At 36.5% G+C, this 21718-nt stretch overlaps 1 protein-coding gene across 7 annotated transcripts in view; it reads right to left on the reverse strand.

The window, feature by feature from the left end:
- Positions 1-21718, reverse strand: part of INPP4B (inositol polyphosphate-4-phosphatase type II B) — a 157268-nt gene that overhangs the window by 35582 nt on the left and 99968 nt on the right. For 3 of the 7 annotated variants that reach the window (XM_041461778.1, XM_041461777.1, XM_041461782.1), the window contains one exon: positions 646-5897. The exons of 2 other annotated variants lie outside the window; for them this stretch is intronic. In XM_041461778.1, coding sequence (XP_041317712.1) covers positions 5765-5897 — 133 coding nt within the window. In that variant the 3' untranslated portion in view covers positions 646-5764. Of the gene's footprint in view, positions 1-645; positions 5898-7032; positions 7299-11465; positions 13238-21718 lie in introns of those variants that run through there. 2 more of the 7 variants (XM_041461783.1, XM_041461779.1) reach the window with 2 other exon arrangements.

The following is a 21718-nucleotide window of genomic DNA, read 5'->3' on the forward strand; positions in this document are numbered from 1 at the left end:
CAGAGATACAAAATTATGCAACCACCTTCTATTCATAGTACTGATAGTACAGATGAGCCACCTTCTATCATATACGCAAAAATAAGCTCTGTTTATTACATTTCAGCCCACCATGGGAAACTTACCTTTCATTGTGGTGAGAGATCATATAATAAATCTAGATACCAACAGAAGCTCAAGAAAACGGCACAGAAGCAATTATTTCCCAAGGAGGTAATTCACTGAGATGGTGAAGATGTAATGCCAGACAAAGCTTGACATCACCTTTTTAAAATCTTCATTACGAAAAGTGTTGATCCTGCCTGAATTACAGATCAAGAGTTATGTGAAAGGGATTTCCTTATGGGCATGTGAATGTTTTGTTTGCTCTGCACTAGAAAATGCATGACCCACCTGGTTCTGAGATGAAAGTTATGGTAAAACTAAGAAGAATAGGAACTATTAATTTTTGCTCATTGCAGGCTTTCTAACTGTTGTATCAGAACTTTTCTTAAATCCTTGCTCCTTGTGGTCATGAGACCTTTGAGTGGGCTCCCACCAACTCCTTTAGGAGGGAACACACTCTCATCAGCATGGACAATCCTCCCTCTGGGCAACACCACCACAATGACAATGAAAAATTAATAACAAACAAAAATGTCAGAAACATAAAAAATAAACATTAAATTTATTTAAATAAAAATATACACATAGTGTACAATGGATATGGCTTACAAACAGCAATGAAACAAAAATTATAAACCCTGAAACATAAAAAGCATTGAATTCCTATAGTTGTGCTTTGTTTCTCTGGGCAAACACATGCTGCGGACTGAAGTCCTGTTAATGTTACTTATACACACCCCTATGTGCTCCAGAATTTAAGAAAGGAACAGCTACACAAAAAGAAAACAGGTACCAAAGTAATTTGGTTTTTTTAGAAGTTTTAAAGTCAGACCATTCATAAACAGAAGTGCTGAAAACTTTTAAAGCATTTTGCATGCATGGAAAGAGTAATCAAATACCACTGCCAACAGTTAGAACTTTAAGTAAGAGCAGTGTGGTTCAAATCTCACTACTCTGAACCTGGCATGTCCAGGGCACTCTTTTATCATAGTCAGACTCCTACTGTAACTCTTTTTCCCAGTCAGCACACAAATCCTGTGCCTTGTGTTTCAGCTCTTTAGAACATGGAGACGCTGGTAGTCTACAAGTTTCTTGTAGTTTATTTATCCTGAAATATTTGCTCATATTTGAGCAAATGTTTTAACCTTGGATCATGAGTGTCATGCTGATAGTCATGGCAGTTATATTACTTATTCAGCAGATGCTATGAAAGAAAGAGAAAATAAATGTTTGAGTCCTGCAGAGTGTAAGCCAAATACTTGGCAACACAACAGTCGAGGTGTTGCATGGCTAAGGGAAAAAACCATGTTTTAAGGACTGAAGTCTCTGATTTTTTTTCTCTCTAAAAAAGCATTTGTATGATTTTTTTTTGTAAACATGTAACATACAAGGTAAGTTTGTGTCTTCAAGAACAGCAAATTACTTTAAAGCATTTCCATTGTAAATATATGCTTTTAAGCTGCAAAGAAGTGAAAAGCAAGATGAAAATTCATTTCTCATGGCACTGCCTATACAGTACACTTCTTTATAATAAAAAAGAACATAAATATAGATATCAATGGTTTCAAGTTTACAACATAACCAACTGACACAATGTATGTATAAGACTCTTAAGTGATTACATAAATTAATTCACACAAGTAATTTTGCTGCATAGTTGAATTCAATGCAATTCCTTTCTTTATTACACTAGCTGATGTTCAGTGCATTTTCTGCTTTTTTTTTTTAAATGGACCAAAGGATTTCTTGGAACTTGTGTTTAATCTAGAAATAAAAATAAGTTTTTCCTGAAACTTTCAATAGGCATATTATAGAGCAGGTTTCAGAATGAAGTGTTGCACTTCATTATACCAAAATTACTAGTGAAGATTTAGAATACCATTTCAAGTTATTCCACTGCAACTAAGTGAATTTTCATCAGGAGAGATTGATTTAGACATAAAATTGTTTGTTGATTTCCTCATTTCACTTATGTAATAGAAAAGTTCAGACACCAAAAAATTAAGATTGCAAAGGGCTTCATTAACACTACTTCTCAGTTAATATTTTGTTTCAGTTGTCCTCCTAAATTATTTTTTCTTTATAACACACACATTGCTAGGATTCCATCAAAATACATAGCTTCACATAGACAAAAATCAGATAACATAATTAAAAATTTTTGGTTCCTAATTGCTCCATAAAAGCCAAAATATAAACATTAATCAGAATGTATTTTAAATTCCTCAAAAGACTTCAGAAAAAAAAGACCTGACTGTTTAATGTCAGTCATAAACATGTATTATAAACAATAGATAATATAATATTAGTCACAGACATGTACTATAACAATATAACAATAATTTCTGGGAAAAAAAATAACATTCCTTTCCTTATATTTTTAGGTATTTCAGACTAGCTCTCTATTTAGTCATTACTCTGTGGGACAAAACCCCCATCTAAGTGTGTGATGCATTATAGAAATATTGAAAGCTAGAAGCCCTTATTTCAGGATTCCTCAAGACAGATCCTGATTTGATTTCTACAAATAATATCATCTGTAAGACAAGATTTGGCTTTAGATGCCAGATGTATTTTTGAATTTTCATCTTCTGGCCCTTGAGAACTGCCCTCCTCTAAAAGCAGATTATTTTATACCTTACAAAAGTTTTAAGAGAGCAGTTATGGAACAGTTTTTGCAAAGCCACCATCAAAATCACTATGCTTACCTTATTCCTCTGCAAAACAAACAATGTAGTTTGCTTATAAAAATTAAGTTGTGTAGTTTTACTAATCTGAAAGCCACAGTGAGCTACAAGATAATGTGCAAGACCCTAGGGATGATTTAACGCCTCTGTTAGACATTCAAACAACTCACAGGGCTGGAAGAAGCTGCCACACAGAGTAAATGTACTCCATGTAACACAACCATCAACCTGCAGCAAACCCCTCTTTGTTTCTTTATAAAAGGCATACCAGAAAACCCACGAATTTTGAATCCATGGTCAGCTGATGGCACAGCCTTTGCCCACAGGGACCACCAGCAGGCACTGAAAAAACAACATTTGGGCCTTTTTTGCTACTGAAGCAATGAGGCTTTTCCAGGAGACTTGGAGCACTCAGAAGGTTTTATAAAGCTCTCCTGACCTACATATTCTAATCCAAATATTAGTGAGAAAAATTTCAGTACTATTTAGCGCAGAATTCAGCCAACTCTTCTGTAATGGCCCGAGCACAATGAAGTTTCACTGCAGCCGACTGATGTGATTGTGGTTTTGTCTTAATAATCTTTAGCAAATAAGAGATTATTTAATTTCACAAGAATGGCTGTTAAAACAAAAAGGACAGTAATCCAGTGCCATTTTTTCTTCCATGGCTTCAACGTGAAAAACCACTTCACAAAAATAACATGGTAGTGACAACAGCAATTTAGAGCCTGGGCAGGAATAAAATCCTGAGGCAAAATCTTGAAAAACTTTTTTCCTGACAAGAAAATCTAGATAATTTCATATTTTTAACTTGACAGAATGCCAATGGGACTCAGATAAAGAAGTCTAGGTATCTACAGCACCCAGCAGAGAACACCATCTCCAATGAGATTTTTACAGATTGTTTCAGAATTACTGTGCAATGGTTGGCATTCTCTACTACATACCTGGGGATATATCAGTGATCCACGAGGAATTTATCACTATCTCTAAACTGCATATGTTGGGCTTTTTTAAGCTAATAATAAACATGTATGTAGTGAAGGCTAGTGCAGCAGCCTGACAGAAGAAAACATTACTTTTCTAGGAAGGATTATGCTCCATAAATCCACAAAAAAGTTTCACACAGACCAGCTACATTATATTCATAGACAAACACTAATTTATGCACATATCCAGCCACCCAATGTGTACTGTCCACTTCTACTGGTACATGACAAGAAGAAATCAAGGCATTATGTTCTCATCAGTCTGAGCTTATCTGTGATGCATTGTCAACTCTTCTGACATATACTGAAGTAATACATTCCAAGAAAAAGGAAGCAATTAATGACAGCACATTATATAATAGAAATAAAAAACTAATGCACCAAAACACTACATACATTATCTACTTTTCTTGGAAAAAGTAGTTCCAATTAGTTAATATATTGTATAGGTGAATTTCTGGCTCCACTGAAGTCAGTGAATATTAGAATGAGGATCTCTTTCTGATGTTTTCCTACAAACTCCAAAGCCTGATCTTGCAAATATACAAGATACATTTAATTTTAGCTAAATTATAGATCAGTTCCATGGATCACCCAAATAAAATTTGCAGAATCAGGCTCTTAAATTCTGTTATAGTTACAGATTTATACCCAGTAATGGGTATTAATGGATTAAAAAGAACAAATTAAAAGTCATGGTGTATAGAGATTTCTTTGACTTCCATAGGAGTAAGCAAACATTTACTTCTTTATCCATGGCAATTACAATTTCCTACAGATGCTCAAATTCCCAGGGTAGTTTCATTAGGATACATTTGTCATACTTCTGCTCTGGATATGGAAAGAAGGCATTACATAAAGGTCAGTAACCAGTGAATACTTGGGAATTTTAAATTGTATTTCTCTCTGGGAGGCAGAAGAAGGTAGTAAATAGACCCAATTAGAAAACACAAATGTTCTTTGCAAGACAAATTTCACGACTAACACAAGCTGGCAGAGCATTAACATTTATTTTTAAAGCTGATAGCTCTTCATCCTAGAGTGTCTACCTGCAGCATTACAGATTTGGTATAAATCAGCTGCAGTGACTAACTAGTCCTAGTACACCAGTTTACTCATAACATTTATTTCAGGCTTTGTAATAACATATGTTTTCATAGTCCAAAGATACATTAACTCCTGTATATACAACTTATTTTCCCTACCACTAAAGAAAATTTACTTTTAAGGGTTTACACTAAATAGGAGGTCAAATTCAGGTCACCTTACTTCTGGAATAATCTCCCTGATTTCAGTGCGATTCATGTGAAAGTGAAGTAACTGATATTTGGCTGGGGTGCAGAAAACCAGAAGTGATACATCCAAATGAACCGCAGGGAATCAGAGTAGAATTACTGAAATCACAGTCTGCAATTACTAAAAACATATTATGAAGTTATGTAAAGAAGCTAATTGTAATTACCCAAATTATATTTAGCCCAGATATTAACATTAGCATCTTGCATAAATATTTCTGTGAAGCGTTTAATCATTAGAGAGCATCACCTCAGTACTCTGCTGGTTACAGAAAACACCTTTTCCAGTAGTAAGAGACCCCTTAAATCAAATCTCAGGGTTTGGTTTGGAGTCAGAATGCCACCTTCCAGATTACTAATCTCTGTTCCTACAGCAAATGCCATTTCCCTTTTTAATCTTCAATCAAATGACCCCAGAAACTAATTTCAGCTGGCTTATGAGTCATACTAAGCTTCAATTTCACAAAGATAAGTTGAATATATTTGATTTTCAGAATACCCAGTCCATTGCTTTTCCATGGTATTTATTTCATAATGACTAACCAGATTAATTTCAATATAAAATGATAAAACCTTATAAAAATAACACCTCCACTGGTTATACATTCCCAATTCATACGTCATAAATAGCAGTTGTTATATTCACTAATTAGCATGATATATGCTCGTGATTTCACTTTTGTTAAACTTAGGTGTCAGCTTTTCCATATGTCCCCTCTGGAGGTCTGTAGTACTTTGGGAAAGCCATCAGCTGTATCATGTTGAATGCATACTTTCTGCATTTGACATTCTTCAGAACATTCTCTATGCGGCATCCTTCTCTAGTGAAAGGGGGAAAAAGTACAACTTCATGAAACACAGAATAAATAAATATGCTTTATTTGTTCATTGCAGAGTTTCAGCAACAGTTGAAGTAAAAATAACAAAGATTCAACTCTACATTTTTGTTTTCCACGAGTGATGATACATCTTACAGAATTAAATCCAAGGCCAGGCCCGATACAGTTATTTCCCTCAGAAATAGGTGATAAGATTTTCCATTCCCCCTAATATATCTGCCCTTGCAGTTTAAAGTTGAGTAAAAAAAAAAATTAAATACTTGAATGATAGATTTTGTTCTAATTCCAGAAATATATTTGCCTTTTAAACATTTTCATACCTTTTTTTTCAATTTGTTTGCTATATATGTGCGAGTATACACTGCCCTAAAATGCGCATTCTAGGAATAAGGAATTTTATTAAGTCTGGCCCTAGAGATTTGTGAAGGAAAGTTTCATCTCTGCTTCATTTCCTGTATGTTCAGCTTTACAATGAAAAAAAGAGAGAATGGCTTTTCAAACAGTCCAATCCACCTCTGCTTTAAAAAGGAAGGATGTTCGTTCACATAGAATACAAAAGTCACAAGTGCCAAAGTGGTGCATCAAGACATAAACAGGACTTTGTTAAAAAGAATATAAAAGTGTCTTGAAAGCAAAAGCAACTAAAGCAACAATTACAAACAGGCTAATTTCATTACAAAACAGAACTTATTACATTCTATTTACTCTACAGAAAAGGGTTAGTTGTAGCAAAGTAATAATCATTTATTAAACGAAAACAATTCCATCAGCTAGTAACAATGAAAAAAACCACAACAAAAGAAAAGTCTCACAAACCATTGCCCTGCCATATTTGTCTAGGGTTAGTTTGTGTTGTGCAAATTTTTAATTTTTTTTTTTTTTGTCAGACTAATTACTCTGGAAAGAGGGGTTCAAGCATTCAGGATTCCACAACTTCCATACAGTGACAGCATTGTAAGTAGGCTTTCTTTGCGCTAATTACAGTGGGAAAGCTCTACCATGAACAGAAGGAGCAAATCAATTCACTCAATGCATAGTATACTTCTTAGAGTTCAGAAAAAAAGAATGAAAACACAGTACATTTCAGACATTGGAATCTTAAAGATGAATCCTTGGGGTCTGAGTCTGTAGAAATATTACAACATGATTCCTTTTTTCTAGAGTTAGTTTGTTGCAGTTTGTAGAAAAGAAAGGAACACAAGTGAAGTTTATTGATATTTGGCTAATAGCAAAGCAAGACTTAAAATAAGCCACACAACCAGCAAGTGTGAGCTGACAAGCAGCAAGGCGACAGGATAGAAGTGTCGAGAAGTTGGCTTGTTATCAGTTAGACAGCCTGTTTCGGGATCATCCGATTCATTCAGTGCTCCCTGGGTTTGTCTGCTGTTAAACAGGGGAAGTTAGGAACAGATAGAACAGCATTTAAGCAGCAAAGAAAGCCAACACGCAGGTATTTTGACAAAATGAAAGTACATAGCCATTCTGATGAAACAGATTTATCTAAGTACTTCCAGTATAACTTTTGTGTTCTACAGCTGACATGGGAAGCATGATGACTGGGTGGCTACTAACATATTAATGCTGCTAGGTGCCTCGGCCTAGTATTCACAATTGAACATTAAATAACTTCCACAATGAACTACGCTATCACTAAAATGAACACACACACTTAACAGAAATGAAATAAGGAAGTTTAAAATAAAATTAAAAAAATCTAAGGAAGCAAAGGAAAAAAGATCAGGAGTATGTCACAATGCAACACTGAACAAATAGTGTCTCCATGCCGTTCACAGGCTTTTCAGTCCTGCTTCGGTATGTATTGTGAAGTTTATTGGCAGAAGTGAAAAGGCCACACACTAACAGTATAGTATTAAATGATGGTAAATTGACTCCAAAAATTCATCAGTGCTGGTGACTCAAAGTCAATAGCAGTTCTTTTTATTTAAAGGCTTGCACTTACATTCTTGTAAGTAAATCACCTTGTAGCTCTATCAGCCGACACAGGGAGGAGCCAATCTACTTACAGGTAAGTTCTATTGAATTGCACTGAATTGCGTGGTCACTGTCCTACCAGAGGTACAGGGATACTTCCACTGCCAGGCTTTCCTTTTGTATTCTTGACAGATTCTCTATAAGTAGAATTACTCACACTTCAACCACACTTCTTCAATCCCTCTGAAGCTTACTTGGATACACCAAGGAGTTCTGTTTATAGACTTCCTTTGGGCAGCAAGGAGTGGCGAGATGTTTTATTTTTCTATTTACTATGAATATCCTGTGATGAAAAGATAACTTGCCATTTTTTTCTGTGGACTTGAGAATATCCAAATATATCAGATGACAATACAGTGCCCTAATATATCAGATGACAACACAGTGCTCTTTCAGAAGCACATGTCACAAGTATGCTCTTTCTTTAAGAAAGAAAGTGCTGGCAGGTGTTACCTTTACTGTCCCACAGCTCCAGGTAAGATGAAAATGATACTCTGAAGACAGCAGCAGCCATATCACCTTACAGAAAGCCTGCCTTTCTGGCTTGTCTATTAAAGAGCAATGTTGCATTTCTTAAGCTTGGATAGCAAGAGAGGTGCAAGAACTGCATTTACAGGTGGAACCCTAGGCAAGGGGGGTTGATCAAAACCTTTCCTTGCCTAATTTCTCTTTTGAATAAGCCTTCTATAATAAGTTCTTAGTCTTAGTTAATGCCTCTGTCCTAGGGTCCACCCACAGAACTTCCTTCTGCTCACAGTGACATTACAATTTGTGATCAGCTGTGAGGACTAACTTTATTGCTCCCAGTTAATGTTATCCTCTACTATGTATTTCTATATACTTTTAAGAACCTGCTGCTTGCTGGTTTTCTTTTTTTTTTTTTTTTTCTTAATCTCTACATCACCCCACAGGTTTACCCCTTTGACCCTTTTGCACTGTCCCCTCACTCCCTTCCTGCTCTTCAAGGTGAGCCTGCAGGTTTCAGCTTACTCCCAATTATGCCCACAATTCATGAGAGCTCTAGCTCAACCCTCATAGTCCCATCTCTTCCTTTCCAGTCAGAGTCCAGCTGATTTTGTTTGCCCTGCATCTCTTCCATCACGGACATCTCCGTGATGTGCTCCTATGGCTGAGCGGATGCAGAGACCAAACTTTTTTTCTGGAGAAATCCATCTGGGCAGCAGTAAAGTTGAGCATTCAGTAAGTTTGCACAGCCACTGCATTAATCAGATTGATTGTGTACATCAATTTGGAGGGCCTTGGCTTTGCACACCAATGGTTTATTCCAAGCAGGCTGAGTCACACACTTGCAGGTTGTCCCTACAGGGATGAACCCTCCTACTTCTGTTGTGTACCTTGCTCTGTTGGACTCCACATCTCAACAGTGTGACTGGCTTTTATCTACATTGCTACAAGTCCCATTAGCATCAGTGATGAAAATACAGATAAAAGCCATTTGTTCTATTTTTTTTTCAATAGAAAAGCATACAATACATTTGTTCTTTGATATGCTGAAAAGGATGATCAGTGTCTTTTAACATAAAAAGTTCTATCTTCCCCCCAGGAAAACGACCGTGAACAGCTGATGCACAGGGACTTCTGTTCCACAAATTAGTCACATCACTCAATGCATAATTCAATAAAACATCCTCAAAATAGAGCAAGAGGATCCAACTCCATTATTGGCTTCCTAAGAACAAGCTGAGCAGAATAGCTAAATATGCTTTTAATTTAAGAGGAATATTTGATGAGGGTCGGATGCCTTGCTAGGGTCTGCCAATATTTTTCAATGCAGTGCAGTGACAGTGCCTTCCAACACACCCTAAAGTGTCCTCTGCAGTGACTATTAAACAAAGCAAGGACCTATACCCAGCTGTCAGCATCATAATATTGCTTCCCCTGGCTCATCCAACCCTGGAGAAGTTTTACTGCAAACAGCAGGAATCCCACTAGTGCCCTGTCAGCTGGATTTATTTGGCTTCTGACTGACAACACAACCAGAACAGAGTGCTAAGAGTGCTACATCCTAAGGTGTGAAGATGCAGACATAGTTTCAGATGTTATCTCCATCACAAACTGTACTCTAACAGCAAAAGGAAGGAAGAAGACTCCCAACATAACCAGCAAATTTCTATTTCACAAATAATTTTAACAGAAGTAGTGAACACTTCTAAGTTTGTAACATCTGGAGTCATGAACACCCCACTAACCAAGCATACAATTTTTATTCATTTACTCTCAAATTGTTCATTTGAGACCTACAGCACAGCACAAACACATTGTAGGAGCTAAGGGTACTGTAAGTTAATGACAATATAACCATTTTAGCCTGCCTTCTATCTCATTTGATGTTTTACCATCCTAAACTCCTGTTAGGAGTTGCTGCATCCTTATCAAATGAGGCAAAGACAAAACAGCAGGTATTTTTTGTTGTTTTCAAATTCAGATGATAAATTATTTGAACCTCAAAGTAGCGAAGCAGAGATGATGAAAATAGTGTGAGGAAAAAGCCTCTCAAGTCCTTATGGAGTCAAGGACACACATGAGGGCACATTTTGGCTTTTGATTATCAGCCACACTGATGTCCCTGAGCAAGGTTTTTGGAGGAGATGATTTTCACATTTTGGGATGTATGCTTCTTTTTTAGAACTTTTCCAGCTACAGTTATTAGTGACACTGGAAATGCTGAACTATTCTACATGATTTCTTAAGGTAGAATAAATGGGCAGCTTTCTATCAACAGGTGGGAGTCCCATGTGCTAGTGGTGACTACAGTTTGAATTCATGTCCTACTGCACTTGTACTTTATGGGAATTTTCCTTTTTTCCAGACAGATTGAAGCAGTATTTTCAGGTCCTGCTGTGTTTTGCTTGTTAAACTCCAGTGCTGACACAGAAAAATTGCAAAAGTAAGGAGTCCCATCTGACAATAGTAGAGACATTTCTTCCAATAGAAAGGACTGCTAACAGTTCTCAGTCTTACACAATTTTGATAACTTACCTATTCTTTTTATTTCAAGACAGTCAAATTTAGAAGCAGCTTTCAAGAAGCAGCTTATCTTAAGAAATTTTTGGAATGAAAGCATCCTAATTTCTACATTATACATGTTACTGGGATTGACTGAAACACTTCAGAGAATAATCAACTCTATTAATGTACAGCACTACAGTTCAAGAAGGCAGCCTTAACTTTTTCAAAGAGAAAAGGTGGGATCCTTGTGAACATCTCCTAGTCATTACGAAGCTGCACTATAACATCTAAAAGAATACAACATGATTCAGAAGGAAATAAACAGGTCTCAGCTTAGTCCTGAAGGATTTCGGTATCAGAGCAGAACTCAGATAAAACATACAAAGGAATATTGGGAAACAAAATGTTATTTTGAAAGATAAAGTTGATACAATAAACTTCCAACAATTTTTTAGAACAAAAAAATGGTTCTGCATTGTTTCAAAATGGAAGATGAGAGAAGGGAACCAGCAGAGACATCTTCTGTATCAATGATCCTTCCAATTATTCTTTTTCTGATTCAATAACTTACAATTCTTTTCCCTCAAATCTACATGGCACTAAATAAAGTAGAAGATGCTAGAAATAAATTTTTGCTGCTTATATGATCCTATAATCTCAGCTCAAAACAACTAGAATTGCTGAAACTGATGAGCAGTCTTCGATCCAAGAATACTGAGGAATTCAGTCAGTGATTTAGACAGCTATTTAAACATACACCAAAAAACCAGACTGTTTATCCAATCTGTTTTATCAAGTTGTCACTAAATCGCCTCCTCCTGTTTTACCTTTTGTGCTGCAAGTTTTTCCCTACTCTTTTTGCTGGTGCTGGCATCCTCTATTTCCTTATTCCTTTGTTCTCTCCTTGTTTGGTTATAACACATGACTTTTCTAATCCATTATTTAGGAAAAGAATGAAAAAAGAAAGCATATCATATAACATGAGGTTTGACCACTGAGTTGGACTAAGCAGCAGATTCATGGTGCAGTCATGATAAGACACCTAGATCTTGAAAAACAACTATTGTGAAATAACTGTGGGTTTTGAGCTCAAAACTATTATGGAGTTTCAGCCTGTACAGAGGTAAAAATTCAACTTTGAGGAGGTGGTCAGAGACAGCAAGCTACTGGAGGTTCAGCTGTGGACAGGGTACAGATTTTAAGCACTATTATGAACAGGCTGTAACAGTTCAGTGCAGAGCAACAGATTAATAAAGAAACTGTCTTGCAGTAGTATTTAATAGCAGGCAAGGAGACGCTGTCTTACAGCCACACAACCATATCCAGGAAAACCCTGTTGTCTAATGTCCTCACATGGACAGACAGGGATCCTTTGGAAGGAATGCTGAACTCAAAATTCAATTTACACAGTTGCTCTTTTGCTCTGCTGTATATGAGTTCTCCTTGAAGTCAAAATAATTATGAATGTGCAAATTTATGACCTATTTTATCAGCTTAGCTGTGTTTGGATTTCCCAGAGCAAGTGAAAGAGACACACACCCTGCACTGCAGGCAACGAAACAGCACAACTCACTCCAACTTTGGGCTATGGAAACAACTCCCAAATTGTTGGTTCGCCACAGAGCAACACCCCTACTATTTGTCTATGTTTGCTTTTAATATACAATTAACTCCAAAGAATAGATGAAAAAAGGACAGTTTCAAGCTTCATATCTAATATGCATAAAACATGCTACTGGGTAATATACATCTCTACCAGTGTTAATCTTAGCAGTTCAGAAATCTCTGCTGATTGCAGAAGAATTACTATTTTCCTTCGTGACTGATACAGAATGCCTGCAATAATGTTTTTCCCTCAACATTAAGAGTATCTATGTGGTAAAAAATAACACTGACAAAAATATTATAGTGAAAATATACGAAACATAAAGAAAAAATTTCCAGTTAGAATCACAATTTTTGTCACTGGTCCATTTAAGACATACACATTAGCAGGTTAAATTCACCCTCAGCATCTGAACAGCAAAGCCAAGTTGACTTTCGGTGCCTATGTCCCTTAATCTGCCAAAATGGACAACCAGATATTGCCACATGGGAACAGTACCTTGGTCATGCTAACTCCCAAACTGCCCTGGAATCACTTGAGAGCACACTTAATCTGCCAAAACTGCATCAGGAAACAATTAATAATTTTACTGTATAAAATGACTGAGATCATGTTCTAGAATTTATCCCCAGAGGTTTCCAATTTACAAGTGTGGCCAGAGGCTTCAAGTCCTGTAAAGTCATTGTGGTGACTGTGTGAGAGATTAGCTTCAGAACTGAAAAGTGATGGGTTTGCAGAAGAGATTCTTCTTTACCTGTCAAGACAGATGAGCAGTGTTTGAAACATGATTTTCACCTCTATTATACTCCAAGGAAAGGATCTGCTGTTTTATTCTGCTATTTACCGATAGTGCTCTGCAGTATTACACATCAATTTTACAAAGGTTTCTCTTTCTAGTAAAAAACATGGTTCTAATGATCTTCCTAGACACTCTTCTATAAAGTATTAGGATTACATGTATATGGGAATTTCTCAGGACAAAATTGCAAAATCTTTCCTGACAAACTTCTCTTACAAGGTTTGAAATTCAGTCCAATGTACAACCAAAACTAAAGCAAATGTAGTCTACATCTTTGTGCAGGAAAGCAATCAAGCAAAACCCCACAGGTTTTACCTTCAGTTAAGTTCTGAACACTTACAACATTTCCCTTCCATAGTGTTATGGCACTGGCATAATTGGTCAGTGAGTCACACTTGTTTCCAGACTGTTTCTGTCACAGTAAGAAAGTTTTACTGAAGATGTATTTATACATTTAGCTCACATAGCACAGTGAAACATAAATCCATGATAAATTCTTTCATATGTCTAATCAAGTTTAAATACTTTCTGTTCACCATGAAAATAAATCTTCGTGAGTCATCCCTTTTCTTTTGGCAAAGATTTTTTAAGTCTTTTTCCTTATGCTGAGGACAAGTAGCAAAGCTGATTTAAGAGGCAGAACGGGCTTCCTTACACTAGTCAACAGACATGTGTGAAAGATGATGCTTAAATTTCTAGCTGTTCAAATCTATGGGTAGGATGACAGAATTAAGGTCAGAGAACTGCTGGTGTAAACAGAAGATCATTTAATCTATGTTGCATCTCTGATTTGGGTATTTTAAGGGAGGAGGGTGCTGAACAGCAGGAATTCTAAATTTGAATGTTTTGACTTGGTAGGATTTTTTGCCTGCAACTTCAGTTTGAGATATACGAAAGGAGGAATGCAACTGCTTCTCATTAATGACACCAACTCCCATAGTCTCTTCATGGGATTAACCAAAGTGTGAGTCATAAACTACAGACAACTGCTAGTCCCTTTCAGCTAAATATCACCTGTTCATTAAAAACTTCCGCCTAACACACTGATACATTTTTTGAAAAACAAAAAATCAGTTTGAGATCTTATCTGTTCTTTAAGCAGCACACACAGTATGTGGGTATATTTATACAAGGTGAATTTGTGCACATATAAATTCCCCAAAGTCACAAAGAAAAATGCACCTACATCTGATTTTAGCTGCTACCAGAAACAAAAAAATGCAGCCCTGTTTTGGTTAGGCAGGGAGCTAACCAAAACAACCTATCCAAAAAATGTATAGGCTGGGATGCAGACTGCAGCAACCTGAAAATTGTATTCCAACATTACTACCAATAAACCATCTTCTCTCTAGCAGGTAGATTTTAAGATAACTTTGGAAAATGCAAAGAAAATTCTATTTGAATCTGAAACACACTATTTTTCCATGTACTTCCTTTAGGGCAAATGACAAGGCTGGATAAAACTCTAATTTAAATGCTTTGAATGAATTTGTCATCTTTTCTGTTAAGGTACAATGTGGAGACTTAGAGGAATAAACCTTTCTGTGAGAAATTAGGAGTGAGTGTAATTCTTTCATCTTACTTGTTTTGTTTCATTATCTTTTTAGAAGATGGCTGAAATTTTGGAGCCTGTTCTTCACCCAAGTATCAAGGAGAAGAACTGAAACTGAAATCTTTTAAACAGTATATTGAATACAAGCATCTTCTCTTTGGTTGTTAAGTTGCATTTGTAGAGAAATTTTTATTTGAGTGCTACTGCAGATTTGTTAAGAAGTTTGTTGTATCTCACAAAGACAATATTAGCACAGATTCACTTTTTAAGCAAAAATAGCACTGCACTGACAGGGAGAATAAAGAGATGAAAGCCCATACCATTTTGCCCCCAGTATCAAGAAAAAAAAAAAGACTTTTGGAAGATTTGAGATCACTAAAGACTAAAAATTCTATAAGCCATATATTTACCTTCTGCATTCCTAAATCTTTGCTGGCAGAAAGGAGCAAATAATTTATAATACAGGTGCAAACACCTTCCCCTCTATAATAACACTACGTTTTTCTTACTGTTACAAAGAGCTGAAGGATATGGTTTTGCTCAGTGCAGTAACAGTAACTGTCAGTTTGCCAAAGATCAAAGATGCAGCTTTCAGGATAAGCTTTATGAACTATGCTCAGGACTCCCTGAGCAGAAGAGGAGTTCACTACACTGTCAGCATCACTGAACCATGACCTAAGTCTCTGACAGATGAAAAAAAAAAGGCAATTTACTTCCTGACCTGGACTGAACTATCAGATACATATTAATTTTTTTACAAAGTCAGTCTTTCCTGTGTTGCAGACTGTGTCCTCTCAAGCACACAATCAGTAGTGCAGAAACATTCTCACCAGGGTTCTAACTACAATGCCTTGCGACCTTCTACAGAATCTGCCAATTCCTGAAACTTTGGAAGCTCTGGATTTGAGATATTTTAAGTATGAATGTTCCCAAGCACATGTTCAGCAAGCCACATATGCAACTACCAAGCAGAACAGCAATGGGGCTTTCCATGTTTGGTGGCAATTGCAATCACATGTAAGTGGAATGGATGCTATTCTTAAATGCCTGTAATTGGGAAAAGAGGGTGTTTTCCTATGAAAAACCCAAAATATAAAAGAAAATTGGAAACATCCAAGATTTTGTGGGAAACATGCATCCATTATTATTGTCTTCTGAAGAAGCAGCGGGTCAGTAGCAATGCTGGAGTATTTCCTTCCTTCCCCAGGATGGGACATAGAAGGTAGCAAGTGGGTATAAATCTCTCACTGGGATGATGGAGAGTGATCTTTGTCTACAGTGCATTTTTCTACTCTATTATATGCACTGCTTATTATGCATGCTGGAATGAAAACAGTTTAAGAAACATTTCAGTGTTTCATCATCTCATGGTGCTTCCACTTTAGATAAACACCGCTCCAATTTTCCAGATAAACCCTGTATTTTGAAATAACTTCAAAATATTAGACTACATGGACTGAGGCTGTGCTGGGGGCAATGCCAGTGCCTCCGATTTTACACTCTCTTTATAAGAATACAGTTCTCAACACAAGTCTGAGACACAGTACATCCTGGTATTGCTCATGTTTCTGGCCATGCTTTCTTTAATCACTAGGAAAACTAATAACACTTATTCATATGCTTCAGGTGTTTGGATTGAATAAATATGAGCAGGGGCCAGGTGTTCATACAAAAAAATCTGCAGTGCATCCAAAAAGCACATAAGTTGTTAATGAGAAACTTTTCATCCTCTCCAAATGCCTGTAAAGTCAGGCCTTAAGGAATTCTGCTTCCTTTTTAATTTCTAATAAATGCTAATACCCTTCAATTATATTGCAACTCACCCCACATTAACCTCATTGGGAATAATACTACTTTCCTGGTAAGTGAGGGATGTCAGCACTCACAGTCCTCTCTAGCACTTGCTCATGGCCAGTGGACTATGAAGAAGTGCAGCCACTCTCCAAAAACGTCTGAACAGGCTGATTCTGTCCCTATTTTTTGGATAATCCTGAGCTTCTGTGGCTGTTGGACAGCACTTACAAGCTTCTGGTAACTAAAGAATTTTGCTTTTTTTTAAAAGATCTCAACTATTCTTATAGCTTTACTCTCAGTTACCCTTTATTAAAAGCTTATTATCAGTTCACATCATCTTGTCAGAGCCTGATATACACAAGAAAAGGAGTCCGCTTCTCTTTTTATTAGTATTCAATTCTGTGTTTGTTAAATACACTATTAATTCACAGCTACTGACAGCTTAAATAAAATCTATAAAACACAAAAGCTGCAATTTAACAGCAAAAGCAATTTAAAAAAATTATCTTTGCTGAGCTACAGGCCTCTCCTGTTATCTCATTAATGTACACAGGGAATAGGGTTGACTTGTGCACTGTTTATATACCACGTGGTTCATAATATCCTTCCTACTCTCAGAACGTAAGAGTTGGTTAAAGCAAGCACTCTGAATTCCTTGAACTACTTTCTTTTGGTTTTGCTGTTTGCATGAATTGTTAATGATTACAGATATGAGATTCAAATAAAGCTAAAGACATGTTAGTGCAGGCCAGCAGCTGCACTTGTCAGACAAGAATGCTCATCAGTGCAGACAGAGTATTTTGGTGCATGAAATAATGACATTTTCTCATGTAGGGTGCACAGTAATGAAACACATGCAGAACACTATAGAAAATGAAAAATATTACAATCCTCCCCAAGATGGAATTGCTAACAGATAATGGAAATTTCAGTGGAAAAATAATGGGTTTAGATTCAACCAATAATGTTCTCTTGAGTACAGAATAATTTAACAGCTGAAGAAGCAACAGACAACCTGAGGATAAGGAAAGAGTTCTCTACCAAACACTTGCTTCCATAAACAGGACATACTTTATTTAGAAAGCTTCTTCTCCCTCCCATTAACTCAAATTATTAGCTGCATATTTTTACTAAGGAACACTGATTAGAAGTTCTTTTTTGAAAATAAACACATCGAATCACAATGGTAGAAAAACTAGAGCAACTTTTAATGAAATACTGAAAAAGTATTCTTTAGTATAGAAGTGTAACTTCTACACTTGTATCTACTCAAAATGGCAAAATATTTGCTGAATTCATAATGTTGCTGAAATTATGCAAGTTAAAGTAACTTTGTCCAGAAGAGTTATCAAATAAAGTTTTTCTATGAAAATAAACAACAATTTAGGATAAGGGCACTATAACTACATCACTTAATGACTACTGCTCTCTGTGTAAACAAGGAAAGTAGCCAAAGTGGACTTTTACCCTTATTTCAAAGCATGCAGTAGTTATTTTATCATATTAATTGAGTAAACAAGCAAAGGAAGCAGCCAATATAGTTGTAGCAGCTAAAGTTTAAACAGCAACTTAACAATACACATTTAGTTTCTTACACATTTCTTCTTTCTAATAACTTTTGGCTTCCTTGACCTCATGATAATAAATAAATTAGTGTCTAGTGACAAGCATATGTTTAAAGGCACAGCAGGTGCTGATGTCAGCAAAATCTTCCTCATGCTAAGTTTTGCCCTCCTACCTTTATTTTACCTTCAGTTGTTTACCATGATAACTACAGAATACACTTCTGAGATGTGATCCAACTCCTCTAAAAGGCAACATTCCCCAAACATGAGTGGCAAGTCTTTGGGTGCCAAATTTAACAGCCCAGGCTTCCCCTACTTCTACCGAATATCCTCAGGATGATTCAGGGCCCCTAAATTAGGCTACTAACCATCCCCCGCAGGAGAGTATTAGGAACTTGAGTTCTTAATTAGGCATTCCTACAATAGGTATCTAAAGTTTTATGATAAAAACAGCTTGATTATAAGTGTTGCACTGAATTCAATGTCTTTGGAAATAACTTCTCCAATGCCAATTGCCCAATGCTTTTTCCCCCTCATCTGCAAAGAGCTTTATAATCTCCAGCCCATACTTGCACTGCCACTGCATCACCTAAAAAATGAACCTCACAAGCCTCAGATTTTACCTCCAGCATCATAAACATAGTCAAACATGATAGATAACATTGTAAACTTTCAAGCTCACTTGACAACAGAGTATTTTTGAAAGACAGACTTGATTTTTGTCTATAGTGTGAATAAAAGAAAAACCAAGAGATTTATGAGGCAGCAATTGTCTGTTTTGGGCTACATTATGATGTGGTACAGAACATTAGGCTTTGCAACAAGATTAAATGTCTTTTATTTCTCTTCTGGCATTCCATACCCAATGGAGTATGGATAGCGAGCTTCAAGTTTTTATTTTTGCCATATAAGATCATTTGACTTTTTGCACTCCATTGTAGTATATATTTCATTTAATAAACCTTATAATTAAAAAAACCCTCATAGTCTATTCAAGGATTACAATTCAGAGGGGGTTCATTTAATTCCAATAGTTTTAACATCTGTGGTTTAAGTTGCAGAGAGCTTCAAAAGTAGCTATTGAAATAATACATTGTTTCATTTACAAAGGAAATTGGATGCCTAATGCATTTTGTGGTGCAATAATAATGAAGCTGTAGTATTTGAATAAAACAGCCCACGAGTAATACCAGGTGTTGGTCCTGTCTGAAAAAGTCTTTAGACTTTTCCTAGCCCAGTGTGGACCCATTATTCCATTGGGTTACACATTAGCATAGAGATCAGTGAAGTCCTCCCCACAGAGAGCCACATTTGGGGAGAACGGATATCTCATCTGTGCCTGAAAAGCTGAATGCATCGGGAGAAGTTCCTTTTTAATTTAACTGTTGGTGTGGACTGTTAGTGGAGAGCAGACTGGCCAGACAGGACTGATGACAGCATCATAAAGATCTGCATTCCCTTCCCTACTTGGCATACAGCTGCTGAAGCTGCTTAGAGCAGGGCATGGAACAAGGCTCACCAGAGACCTCCGACAGCTAATTTCTAGCCAGTGTTTCTAGCTGGTGTCATTCTTTTGACTTTGCTAGAGCAATTACAGTTTTAGTTCAGATAAAATAAAAATTATTATTATTTGGCATTTTATCCATGAGTATAGTAAGTGTACGGGGCACAAGCCAGTGTTTTGGAAAAGACAAACACATCAAAATTCAAAGCACTTGAGGAAGATGGTGGCTGTTATCAGCACAGTACTCACTGGACTGCACAGCTGGGAGTATGAAACATGTTTGAGTTTTGCTTTTCAAACGGTTTTGATTGGTCTGATCATTCTCTGTTTCAGAGGATCAGTCTCTTTATCTTACCAACTCCTTATTTGCTAAAATGATCTCATCCTGATAATCATGATGATAATTTTTTCTTTTGGGTATGTATTTATCTAGATCTAATTCAAACCTAGGAGGTGGAACTCCAAATGGTGTTACTGTGTTAACTGTAACAAGCAAAGCAGAAAATCTCAGGGTTTAATCTGCTCAAGAGAGAAACACTCTCAGAATAGAACCATGTCTTGAAAATATCTGTCTTGTGTTTGAGCATCTGTGTAAGCATGCAGGAGGTAATCTATACTGAGTTCAAGTTCATTACCACCTCACTGCAAGTTTTTTACATTGGAATTAAGTTGAGACTGAAATGAATTTTGTTATCCCTGTTGTGCTGTACCAAAGAAGATGCTTTGGTACAGCAGGAAGAATGATTGCCTTTGGGATAGAAAACATAAAAATTGAGATACATCTGTCACAAAAAGATTTTTAAGAAGTCAGCTAAGCCTACAAATACTTTTCTACACTCCAGGCTCGGCACTGTCTTGCCAGTGAATACCCTTGGTGTATAAGTAAGAAATTGTGTCTGATTTGAAAAATCAGCGCTCAAGTTTCTCTGAAAACCAAAAACAAGAACTTGATCACATCGTATGAAATGACCATATTTTCCTAGAGCTTCTATCACACCAAAATCTTCCTCTACAAACAAGGATTATCACATGAAGATAATACCTACAGGGCAACACAGGACATGAAAGTCTCAAGTGTTTTAAGTACCTTTTAATTGCCAATCAGAAACCACAGTGATGCAGAAATAAAGTACTCTAAAACCAGTTTCCTCTCTTGGAAAAATATTTGCAAAGTTTATAAGCCATTTAAAATAATTTGCTTCATTAAGTCATGTTATTAATCACCAATGTGACAAACTAAAATGTACCAATTCCTACATCTCTATATTTGCATATATGTGTGTGTGCATATTATATGCACTGTAACACAGACCGACATACTTGGGAAGCAAAGCTTTGATGTATGCAATGTTGCCTTGTCAAGCATCACCAAAAGGTAATTTCAATCCCCTTTAGCCATAAAAATATTTTACTGACTTTTGCTCTATTAGATTGAAATTGTGCAAATCATGGTCAGACAGACAATAACCACAGTCACAACACAGTATTCTAATTCTTCTGTAGAGCAAACACAGCATGAAACATAAAGCTGTATTCACACTAAGGGTTTAATGGAATTGTGGATGCTTCATCCCTGGAAGTGTTCAAGGCCAGGTTGGATGGGGCTTGGAGCAACCTGGTCTAGTGGAAGACGTCCCCACCCATGGCAGGGGATTGGAATGAAGTGATTGTTAAGGTACTTTCTAACTCAAGCCATTCCATGATTCCATGAAGTACTGTACTTTTCCCTCCGAGAAAGAGCAGAAGGATGGGAGCTGCTGCAAGAGCACGACAGTATTTACAGAATGCAGCAATGCAGCTTAATGGGGGAAAAACAATCCTACAGAAGCAAAAGCAAAATACCTCTGCCTGGCAGCACATTTTGGGCTGCTTCCAGGGCACAAGAGAGAAATGCAACAGCATCATAGTGGTCTGATATATGCCAACTTACTTTAAAAATAAATTCAAAAAGCCTCTTCACATGGCAAATGAATGTCAAACTAAGTTTAAAGTGATTGTCTACAAATTTGCTGATAATACCA

Source organism: Pyrgilauda ruficollis, unplaced genomic scaffold (assembly GCF_017590135.1).
Source record: "Pyrgilauda ruficollis isolate IOZ18807 unplaced genomic scaffold, ASM1759013v1 scaffold154, whole genome shotgun sequence".
Taxonomy (NCBI): Eukaryota; Metazoa; Chordata; class Aves; order Passeriformes; family Passeridae; genus Pyrgilauda; species Pyrgilauda ruficollis.